The 12,951-nt window shown below is 40.5% G+C and overlaps 1 protein-coding gene across 8 annotated transcripts in view; it reads left to right on the plus strand.

Moving 5' to 3' along the window:
• Positions 1-12,951, plus strand: part of LOC147012777 (tenascin-N-like) — a 342,994-nt gene that overhangs the window by 155,235 nt on the left and 174,808 nt on the right. For all 8 annotated transcript variants that reach the window (XM_085853955.1, XM_085853961.1, XM_085853957.1 and 5 more), the window contains exons 14-17: positions 1,533-1,655; positions 9,183-9,326; positions 9,577-9,696; positions 12,691-12,837. In XM_085853955.1, the coding sequence (XP_085710081.1) occupies positions 1,533-1,655; positions 9,183-9,326; positions 9,577-9,696; positions 12,691-12,837 (534 nt within the window). The remainder of the gene's footprint in view (positions 1-1,532; positions 1,656-9,182; positions 9,327-9,576; positions 9,697-12,690; positions 12,838-12,951) is intronic.

Raw genomic sequence — 12,951 nt, forward strand, 5'->3', positions numbered from 1 at the left:
GTAACATTTTGCCATCTTTCAACTTTGCTTGAAGTGGGAAGCGTGTGGATATGCAATGGTGCGCTATTGACTTCACTCTCGTTTTTTTTTTGTCATTGGCTTCTGCAAAACATGTACTAGTGATTGTGTTATGACATTGTATTCACTGGAAGGTATAACAAAATCGATGTGTGACAGCATAGCATTGCTAAACTTGTGTCTTCTTTGAAAGTTCTTGATGTACTAAATTTGTGCACCTGTACCCAAGCTAATTTTATTGCGAAATGGCTGCATGTCTATCAAAGGCTACTTCCGTTGTTACTGTTGTCGTTTTCTTCTTGTTCAGGCTCTCCCATCCTCATGGATGACATGGAGCCGCTGTTTCTATTTCTCTACAAACACGTCTTTCAATGTCCCGTGAATCTTACACCTAAGATAATTTTCTTGAAGGCTCAGAACTCCATTCCTTTTTGCTGCTCAAGCAACACTTTGCAATGTCATTGCATGTATTGGACAAATACAGTGACCATTTTGTTATTTCAAACTCCAAGATTAGTTAGCATATTGTCCATGAATAAAAATTTATTTAAAGGGATAAGAACAAATGCCACCCTCACAATCAGGATTGATTAGTGCTTTGCTTGATTTCAGTTGTACGTGAATTATGGCCAGGTGTGTATTTTTTGATGTAATTGGATCTCATCGAGAAAACCTATCATGTGTTTAGAAAAGCATGCTTCATAAATTCCTCATCTGATTGTCGACCTTGCTTGGTGTGACTGGATCAATCACATGAACATTTTAAGCTTTCACATGATCATACGGTCACATGATAAGGTTTCACTTCAATTGCCATGGACAGATAATGCATGCATGCACATTTCACCCTTATTGGGGATAATCAGCATGGTCCATCTCACCAAGTTCTGCAGTGGCTGGGGTCCTTTAGAACTTTCTAAAGCAATGGTTCATTTAGCTGTGCAAGGAAAATCGTTTGGGATATCCTTGAAGAAGGCTGATTAAAAAAATAATAATAATCATACAGGGGTCGCAGCAATCAGCCACTGTAATGGCAGTCATGCCACGTGGTGCTTCGGTTTGTTGAACTGAATTTTCCTGATTTTACTTCCCAACTGCAACTCAAATTCTTCCGGCTGCACAAAATTTGTATTTTATAGTACAAATCTCAATTTATAACAATCTATTTGTGTGACAGGCAACACTTGTTGTTCCCAAATCATGTGGCAAAGGCTACAATGAGACTCAATATCTGAACAGCTATGGCTAAAGGGTAAACCTCATTCATACACACACACACACATACACACACACACACACACACACACACACATACACACACACACACACACACACACACACACACACACACACACACACACACACACACACACACACACACACATTATTTTTTGTTAAAAGTCCTGTAATTTATGATGGTTCTTCCACCATGTGAACAAAGAGGGTTATTTTTTTTGTTTTAATTCCTGTAATTATTGGGTGTTGTACTCTAACCGTGCTTTTGAATGTTGCAGTTGTGGATGCTCCACCCAGTTTGGATTTCCGTGAAATCACAGACACTTCTGCCACCGTAACGTGGATTCCACCGAGATTGATTTCCGATGCTTTCCGCATCACCTATGTTCCAGCAAAAGGAGGTGCACATACCTAACTCAGACCAGTCTATAGTGAATCGATAACTTGATGTTATTAAACAGACCACATGATGGTGCCTCTTCTGGACATGTTTTCATTTTCCTCTTTTTTTTTCATTCTTTTTAAACATGATCTCTTGTTCATTCGTCGTTACATTTAGTTTGCTGAGTTTTATTTGGTTTACATTGTCGAGGCTCGTGGAAGAGCTAGTACACTGAACAGATCAGGATGTAACAGACAAAAACAGGATGCAAAGAGAACAGCAGAAACACTTTATTTGCTGTTCAAAACGTTTTCAGAATGCAATGCAATGGTCCAAGAAATGCCAGTGCTTTCTTTTTCAGGCTTTGTGTGTGTGTGTGTGTGTGTGTGTGTGTGTGTGTGTGTGTGTGTGTGTGTGTGTGTGTGTGTGTGTGTGTGTGTGTGTGTGTGTGTGTGTGTGTGCTTTTGTGTGTATATACGCACAGTGCTGTGCAAAGGCTAAGATACATTCAGGGGTTAAATTATATATAGATGTTTTGAGTATCAACAGTTTACTTGAAAAAGCCTCCACCAGTTTTTCTATAATTTTAACAACTTTGAATGTTATTAATGCAGTTTTGATTGGGAGAAGAAACCAATTACAAGGAAATTAGATGCAGGTGGAGGCCATTCAGCCCATCGTGCCTGAAAACTTGTCATTTAGCAATCTTTAGTTCACATTGATCAGAATCTTTATTTCCATGCCTTAAAAAAACTAAATGAATGAAAAAACAGGGAATATTGTAATTGTCTCTGTCTATCTGTTGGTCCATCCATCACACTTTCTCCTCCAAAACGGTTTTGCAGACCAGTTTACACATGGTACTGCTTTTGACGTTTACAAGTGGTACATGCTTGGGAACCTCATTGGTCTGCATTTCTGTCTGTGCTGTCATTGGTGAATCGCCAACAAGTGATGAAACTGGTCCGGCAGCTGAGGGGGTGTGTAGCATTGGGATTCTCATGTGTGTACTATTTGTGAATGTCTTTACATCTGTGGAGGAACTCTGGGAAGTGTTTGAAACAGCATAGAGCCTATCTTGGGCAGCCTTTCATGGTTGCTTTATGCAGCGTCTTTGATAGAAGTGCACGGGAGGAGTCGATTTATTTATATAATCCGAGCCACCTGGGTTTAATTGATTTGGTCAGAGGTAATTGCTTATTCCCTCCATATTCACAGGTGAGAAATGTGGGTGGATCTTATATGTGTGTGTGTGTGTGTGTGTGTGTGTGTGTGTGTGTGTGTGTGTGTGTGTATGTGTGTATGTGTGTGTGTCGAACAAGAGCGAAATCTGGATCGATAACTCTGCTTTCATTTATTTGTGACCATAGTGGTTTTAAATCTCAGTCTGCAAATACCTGATTGCCACACAGATTACTCCGAGTTTGGAGGTGATGTGTCGACATATCTTATGCACATGATGTCAGTGTCATGTCATGGGGTCAGTGTGCTCTTTTTCACATATATATGTATATGTATATATATATATATATATATATATATATATATATATATATATATATATATATATATATATATATATATATATATTTTTTCTTTTCTCGCGAACCCTGACATTCGTGGTTCTAACATTCACGTGTTCTGCATATTTGCGGTTTATAATTTGCGAGATGCTCCTACATTCATGGGAAATTGCCACACAAATTTGTGGTTTTTTTAAGGGATCTGTATATATATATATATATATATATATATATATATATATATATATATATATATATATATATATATATATATATATATATATATATATATATATAATTAAGGATTCAGCGGTGGCGGATTCGGACGAGTGCGTCAATCACTGTCCGTAACCAGTTTGGGTTTTCGCACCCCACTCTCGACAGCCAAATGTTACAGATTCGACGCCACCCTAACCACCGCCGTCTCCGGGGTTATAACGCCGGCTGGTTCGGCACAGGCCTCGGGTCACGCGTCTCGAATCGCGATACAAACGTACCCCCGGACCTTACCAGTTGGGGAAATAGACCCCGGTTACAGACTGGTTTGGTCAGATACCGAGCGAATTCTGCCAGTCTGTAACTATTTTGGTTTTTATATCCAAATCAAGCGGATCGTTCCTCAGCACGGCACGAATTAATTCAAAGCGGCAACTTCATACGAATCAGCCAGATTTATTGGGGACACATCGGGGAAACAAAACACAAGCAAAGCATTCACGACAATGTTATAATTAATCTATTACCCGTTCTTAACTCGGGAGCTACGGATTACGGGTTTCGAAGGGGACCCTGATGAGATAAGCCTTAAACAACATGCAGACAAGACACGGACAGCATGCAGTCAAGACACAGAGTACTTGGTGATGTTTCATGGACGAGAGGAAATTGTCAAAAGCACGAATGTGGCTCGTGACAAGCCGATGTCCACGGATTCGAGCACCCAGGCTCGAGCACGCCGCGTGGCAAAATGGTGCTTGTCCATGTGTCGCAGCCCTCATGCACACAGCCTCGGCACGTTCAGACCCGCGAGGTCGACTGCACCAGAGCGAAAGATCGATGGTGGGTTTCAGCTGGTTTCTCCCTAGGTCCAGTATACAATTCCAGGCCTGGCCTGTTCACCACACAAGGCCAAATCGAGGTGTTGGGCTGTGCAGGCTGGGTCCGTGCCCGAGGAGGCACCACCGGCCAAAACTGCTCCTCCACAAAGTCGATCGCCCGACTCGACGCTCTCAGTTTCACTTAATGCCAAAATCGCAGACTCTATCTGCAGGCAGTTTCTGTTACTGCCAAAAATGGCAGACTCGGCGCGCTCAGGTTCAGTTTCTCTCCCAGCAGATCCACCACTGCCTTTCCTTCGCTCGCTCGCCTCGAAGCCGACTGGCTCCTCCCCTCAGTTTCAGTTCCTTCTCTAGGCCAACCCCCCTCTCAGAGCGCTGGGTGGGGACTATTGGCCGGAGAGAGGAAGGAAGAGGAAGAACCTCTCGGTCCACCACCAATGTTCGAACAATGAACAGCCTCTTACACCTCCCGACACACATGTAGCCTCCATTTACCGAACAACCTGGCTAAACATACATTTAATGGGGGATCTGGGCTAATCCTATATTTAATAACGCACTAAGGGCCATTTCCGCAACAATATATATATACTTTTTTTTCATGAGCCGTGACAATAACACAGTTCTCAAACATATCTTCCATGAGCCACCACAAAGAAGCTGCATCTATGTACAGTACAATACTGTACGTATGCAAATAACATATCTTCCACGAGCCATGAACATGACCTCCTTCCTGTACGTGTATTGTAGCTTTGCAGGATAAATATAGTTTTGTGGGACGTCTCACCATGCACTCTTTATATACTGAAACGCAAAAGAAACTTACCACTTGTTTGAAATGTAATAAAATTGTAACAGTTCAAAATAAAACAAACCAATAATTGCTAATTGAAACATTGGCATTTTATTGATGATATGTAAAGTTTTTTTTTACCAAGATACACCATCTCATAAGTTTGTTCTACAGTACAGAACAGCACAGGGTGCAATGTCAGTCCCCTTTCGATAGCGTGTGGCCACCATTGCTTTGGATACAGGCAGTACATCGTCGGCGCATACTGTCTACCAGTCTTTGGATGGATTGCTGCTGGATTCTGTCCCACTCAGTCCTCAATGTCTGAAGCCATCTGACTTAGGATCATCTGCCTGTTCTGCCTTGCATTGGTGACTCTTGGTCTCCCTGATCGAGGTCTGTCATCTGCAGAGTTGTGGAGGGTGTCTCTGTCCACCAGGGCCGATATCGTCTGGTGTGAACAGCCAAGGCGACGTGCCACCTCACGGTAGCTCAATCCGCCTTGCAGTATGCCCAAGGCACACTGCCGTTGATCCCTTGACAATCGTGGCATGTTGATTGAAATGCCCATTTTGCACTGACCTTTTTAAAGCCAATATCAAGACATCACGTGCAGCTCATTAAAATTATCCCGTACCCCTTGGCTAATCACTGACAGTCAAAACGGCTTTTCAACAGCTGTGCTATGAAGTGACCATTGAAGGTTCAAGTGACCATCCGTGACCGTTTTGTGTGACAGTGAGCACACCATTGTCCACAAATAAGTTCACACATTTACTACACGCAGTGTTATTGTTGATATTTGAAGGTTTAAAAGGTGGTAAGTTTCTTTTGCGTTTCAGTATACATATGGTACTGTATTGTGACACCTCGGGAGAAACATAGTTTATTGGGACGTCTCAACATGTGCACTTTTAACATACAGTACTGTATTGTAACTTTGTGGCATAAACATAGTTTCAGGGGATGTCTCACCAGTGTAACACGTTATTCCCCATGATGCCATCCCCCATGAGTTACTTACAGAACAAAAAAAACTAAGAGCATCTATTGTTGTATCCAATAATAACCAGGTCACCACATACAGACATTACACAATGGAAACATTCAGTGCTTCTTAGTGTAAATCATCATCTTGCTGCAAACAGCACCATCTGAGCTGTTACGTTAATAAAATGCTCAGCATAATCTACCTGTAGTTAGGAAAGATGTCATCTTCTGTGAGTTTAAGAATGGAAACGTTCAGCATATCTTGCAGTGTAATTAGCAGCGAGCTTCATAAGGACGAATTACACAATGATGTCGCTCACCACATCTATTAATTATCAGCTGCCGAAAAAAGCATCACCCATAAAAATCCCCCACAAGCAATGCGCAGACGACTCACCCATCCTGCAGTTACCCACAACCAGGAACCGCCGCGAATTAATGACGTTATCCCCCTTCTCTCCATTGCAATAACGAGTGCATGCCCGTAGATGCATGGCCGTAGGTGCAAACCCTCCCCCCCCACAAAAAACTCAAACCGAGTGCCAGAAACAACGACCACACAAGCCGTCCCTTCGCTTTCACGTGCCCGTACGTGCGTGGCTGTACGTTCAAAAAAAAAAAAAAAAAAAAAAAAAAAAAATATATATATATATATATATATATATATATATATATATATATATATATACTTTAAAATCGCTTGCCAGAAACAAACACATAGGCCGTTCCTTCGCTCTCGCGTGACCGTACGTGCATGGCCGTACGTGCGTGCCCATAAGTGTGTGGCCGAACATACAAAAAAAATAAAACTTTCAAACCGCGTGCCAGAAACAACAACCACACAGGCCGTTCCTTCGCTCTCGCGTGCCCATATGTGCGTGGCCGTACATGCAAAAAAAAAAAACTTTCAAACAAACACACAGGCCATTCCTTCGCTCTCATAAACGACGACTGGATTGGGGCATTGTGTTTAATCTATAAATGTGGATAAGAAATCGAGAAATTATTAGAATACAGTAAGTCATCACTATCCAAAAGTAGTGCGTGCCCGTAGGGAATGTTCACATCATTCCACGAATTATCGCTTGCATTGAAGTAACAACTGCTGTGATACTTACACATACACAGAGTTAATTAAAATCAAGTTTACCTCCCTGTCTTTGCTTGCCATGACATTCGCTGCCATTCACCATTGGCACTCCTACCACACGGTAACTAAGGCACCGATCGATCCCCATCGTAACCAGCACGGCACGTGACGTCATCGTCGGCCGGCCGTGCACCCATCTACGCAGCCACGCCCACGCAGCAACGTGTCCTGTGATTGGCAACTAAATGGCGCATTGGCCACGCCTACACAGCACGTGTCCTGCCATTGGTTGGTAAATAAATGGTCATAACTTGGGAAGCACTTGTCCGATTAATATCAAACCTTGAAAAGGCACATCCTCAGGTCCCCAGCAATATATCTGGCAACTTTGAATTAGATTGGACCAGCGGTTGTCGAGAAACAGCGGTCACAGACACACACACACACACACACACAGATTGCTGGAATTATAGATAGATGACAAAGCGCTCGCGGATTTTTCCCGACACTCGTGAACTTTACCACGACACTTGCAAAATAGCTAAGAGATTACCTATTTCACCCTGACATTCATGGACTTTCGTCTATTTCCACAACATTTTCCTGCATTTCGGTGAGATTTTTCCATGCGTTGGGAAACTCCCGGAGCCTATCCCCCTATTTCCCATTGAAAAAATGCCCTCCACATTCGTGGTTTCAACATTCGCGTGGTTTTCCTGGAACGTACCTACCCGTGAATATCTGGGTCTTGGTGTGTGTGTGTGTGTGTGTGTGCGTGTGTGTGTGTGTGTGTGTGCGTGTGTGTGTGTGTGTGTGTGTGTGTGTGTGTGTGTGTGTGTGTGTGTGTGTGTGTGTGTGTGTGTGTGTGTGTGTGTGTGTGTGTGTGTATGTATGTATATGTATATATATATATATATGTATATGTATATGTATATGTATGTATATATATGTATATATGTATATGTATATGTATATGTATATGTATATGTATATGTATATGTATATGTATATGTATATGTATATGTATATATATATATATATATATATATATATGTATATGTGTATATATAAGTATATGTATATGTATATGTATATGTATATATATATATATATGTATATGTATATGTATATGTATATATATATATATATATATATATATATATATATATATGTATATGTATATGTATATATATGTATATGTATATGTATATATATGTATATGTATATGTATATGTATATGTATATATATGTATATGTATATGTATATGTATATGTATATATATATGTATATGTATATGTATATGTATATATATATATATGTATATATATATATATATATATATATATATATATATATATATATATGTATATATATATGTATATGTATATGTATATATATATGTATATGTATATGTATATATATATATATATATATGTATATATATATATATATATATATATATATATATATATATATATGTATATATATATATATATATATATATATATATATATATATATATATATATATATATATGTATATATATGTATATATATGTATATATATGTATATATATATATATATGTATATATATATATATATATATATATATATATATATATATATATATATATATATATATACACACACACATATATATACAATTATACACCTGTGGCTATACATATATATCTATAGGGGCCATCTGTTGTTTTAGTTTGAAAATGTTGCAGAATGTTTGACCTCTCCTCTCCCCTTCACCACTTCCACCCTATCTTCTTATTCCCACTTATCCAATCCTGGACTTTCTTTCCACCGCACTTCTCTCCCCTTCTTTCTCTTTCGATTGATAATATAATGAAGTTACATTTTCTCAATACAAGTTACACTAGCCCCTTCCAACCCCACCCCCCAAAAAAAAACTTTCCTGTGGATAATTAATCATTAGATGGCTCCTTATACAACAATACTTGATGGTGGTATGGGTGTTGGGGAAGAATGGTGTGATCACTGACAACTACAAATAAGGAACAGCAATGAATATATGCACAAAAATGTAATTGGCTTCACCACCTTGTCATCATGCAGGAGAACCCATATCAATAACAGTGGATGGAGCCAACACAGAATACCCTCTTACTCACCTGTCACCGAGCACCGAGTACCAAGTAGCTTTGTTTGGCCTGCGGGATTCACAGGAGAGTCAGCCAACCACAGGATCATTTAGCACAAGTAGGTCATATGTGAGTCCAAATAGGATATCACCTAGTTTATGGGTTTACACCTCAGCCCTATTGTTGCTCCAATAAGAGCAGAATGTGTCCAAGTATGGTCAAACAATGAAGCAATCCTCGAGTTTTTGCAGATTTTTGAGAACAACTTGAAGTGGAAAGGCTGCACTAATAAGCTGTGTTTTCTTTAATGATGTGCCACAAAAATACAGTGTGTTATTTGAAAAATCTCTTTGGCCTACCCTGCCCAGTCCTAAAAAGCCCATCAGGATTAATGGCTGTAGATGTCACCGCAACGACTGCGAAGCTACGATGGGAAACAGACCTGGACACCGTGGATGAATATATCATTCTTTATGCAGCAGAAGATGGTGAGAACTTCTCATGGAACCTACAGATTTATAATACAACCACAAGAAGTTGTGATCCAACCCCACAATATGAATATTGAACAATGATTCATCGATGGTATCTAACTGTGTGTCATGATGTCTGATGCTTGGTCTATCAGCCAACATAAAATGTAGTAATAGTAATTATAATCCTGATGCTGTAAAATGGTAATCTTTCCACATTTGACATCAATAAGCAACTTGTGTTGGATACCAGGCAAAAAACTATTTCAAAAAAAAGGAAAGTGGGGTGAAGGGAGATAAAAGAGAGGTGGTGGTTGGGATAGCAAAGAGGAAAGGAAAGGGAATGGAGATTTGGAGGAAATAGGAGTAAATAGAGGGAGATAAGGGGAAACACAAGGAAATTAGACATAGGTGGAAAATTAAGTGTATGTGTGTGTGTGTGTGTGTGTGTGTGTGTGTGTGTGTGTGTGTGTGTGTGTGTGTGTGTGTGTGTGTGTGTGTGTGTGTGTGTGTGTGTGTGAGGGGGGTTGTAGTTTTTGTGGGGATTTTTTTCCTCAGTGGAGGGGGCATAGGCTCGGGTAAAAAACACCTCAACCACTCAACACCCTTTGACAAGACCCCTACCAACAGACCTCTGTACACATGCACACAATCACCCATCAATGTTAAAGCTACCTAAAAGTCCTGCCAACATCCCTACACCACTCAGTCTCCATAACTTCCAGGTAGTTATCTAATTCCAATTTAAACATATCTACTTTTTCTGCTGTCACTACCTTTCCAGGGACACCAATCTATGCATTAACTACTCTCTGAGTAAAAGACCTCTGCCTTCCTACCATCTTAACTCTTCTCTTCTTTACTCTCAGGCTCTGGCTCCTAGTAATATCATTGTCTCCTCTATTGAATAATTCCTCTGCTCTTATTTTATCTCTATCTTTCATTATCTTAAACATCTCTATCATATCTCCTCGTAACCGCCTCCTTTCTAGTGTATAAAGCCCTGTCTCCTTCAGCCGCTCCTCATGGCTAAGTCTAGCTAGACCCGGAATCAATCTAACAACCCTGTGCTGAATCCTCTCTATGGCATCTATGTCCTTCCTGAGTTGTGGTGCCAAAACTGCACACAATATTCGAGATGTGGCCCTCACTAAATTCCTGTCCAATGTGAGCACCACTTCTTTTGATTTATAAATGATCCCTCTCCAAATACAACCGAAAACCCTATTTGCTTTACCTATAGCTGCCTGGCCTTGTACTGCCTGCTTACCTCCCATATCTATTACCACCCCCAGATCCTTCTCCTATGTGACATGCTCCTAAATTACCCCTTGCATCCTGTAATCTCTATTTTCATTGTTCTTTCCCATCCCCAAAACATTACACTTGCTCAGGTTAAATTCCATTTGCCAATCTTTTGCCTAATCTATGCAAGTATCAATACTTTCCTGAATCTGACACCACCCTCTCTGCTATCCACCTTACCTCCAAGCTTCGTGTCAATTTTTTGCTTGCTGCGGTTTCAGAGATACAGAGGTCCAAAGTTTTCCATTTTTCCAATATGGCTGCCACACCATGTTACCAATAATGACATTATTATCATTACAACATTCTTCATGAGTAGTCGCATCAATGGTGAAAATTTAGTCTCAATCAGACAAGCGGTTACGGAGAAAAACACGAAAGTTCTGTGAGGACAAACAAGCAAACAACAGACAGACAAACAAATGGACCCAAATGCAATGCCCTCTCTGAATCCTTCGTCAAAGGTAATAAACATTTTGTACATGATCCAACCATTGCTCCTCCCTGTTTCACACTTACATTCAGGCAATAGACAGCCCTCAACAGGCTTCTCACTGGATAGGGGCATTGTGGCAGCACCCTCCATCGATGGAGGATGAGGCTTGATGTGCTCTGCGACTGCTGAGGAGTCCAGATGATGGAGCATATCAATGTCGCAGTGTCCCTTGCGGAAGCGATTGGGATGACTTTTAACCCTCCACCAACTCACCCCTGAGGCAGCCTCATGGCTGCAAAACCTAGACATTGAACTTTAGCGCACCCCATCATTGGCCATATTCAAGAAGAAGAAGAAGATCAATTAATTTATTCACCAAATTGGGAATCATCTCTCTGTGTCCATTGTGTTATCCTTCTCACGTGAAGCTTTAAAATGTGCGCCCATCACAATCTCATGTGCTCACCAGTGCACATCCATGACCTCTTCTATATGTGCTGATTCCATTCTGTTCCTCCTTTCTTCTTTTCACAGGTTCACTCCCCCCATAGCCTTTGGTGGTTGTTTACCTGCTACCTTTTGTCATTTAGCTCCTCCATGAGCTGAGACTCTTGTATATAAAACGTTGAGGCATGCAGTCAGCCTGTTGTGACTTTAACCAGGAGTGATTTCTGAACATGTGCATCCTAAAATTGCTGGTGAGGGTTATAGGGCTAAGAGGACTGAAAGAAAGGGTAGAAAGGTTATAAGACTAGACTGGAGGAGAGGCAGTAAATAGAGGCCACTGATCTGTCTGTGATGTGAATGTAATAGACCTTGTCCGTCAGCCTCATCAGAGATTTTAATGGTGTTGAGATCTTTAGATGCCGCATAATCTAGGAGAGACAGATGTGATGCTGGGGCACCAGCCCAAAGTGGAGAGCACTACTCAATTGAGCACCATTCAATGGCCTTTTGTAAGCTGTAACTAGTTCTGATTTTTCAACGAAATACTTGTTCTCTCCAAAGGTGAAAATACTCCTTATTTTACCTTTCTTTTGCACTCAAAATATTTTGCTGAAATCCAAGATGCAAGCAAATAGTTTTCGGTTTGCTTCGAGATGTGACACGTATATGTTCATGATTTGATGTGTATTTTCATAAAACCTAATTCCACTTCCATTTCCAATGTTTACTCATGTTTTTGTTGTAAATTTGATTCTGAATTGTTGTTGAATGTGTCAAATGTGAAATCAGTTAAGGAGATTCATTCTGTTTCACTTGCGCAGATGAGGACAGCATATTGGTGAGTGTGCCAGGAAATGAGGTGGAGTTAGAACTGTCGGGTCTTCGACCCATCACCCTGTACTTGGTCAAACTCCGTGCAGTGCGCGATCCGCTTGAGAGCGTTTACACCACGACCACCTTCACCACAGGTTATGGATGGCTGTCCCAGTATGCATTTTGTTCTCATAATGTGTCAAGCAATCAGATGTCCATAATTTTATGTTATGGCTGCCGAAAGCTGCAATTGCTGCAATTGAAAAGTA

This window comes from Eptatretus burgeri, chromosome 14 (genome assembly GCF_056783735.1).
Source record: "Eptatretus burgeri isolate ZD-2024b chromosome 14, Ebu_testis_v1, whole genome shotgun sequence".
Taxonomy (NCBI): Eukaryota; Metazoa; Chordata; class Myxini; order Myxiniformes; family Myxinidae; genus Eptatretus; species Eptatretus burgeri.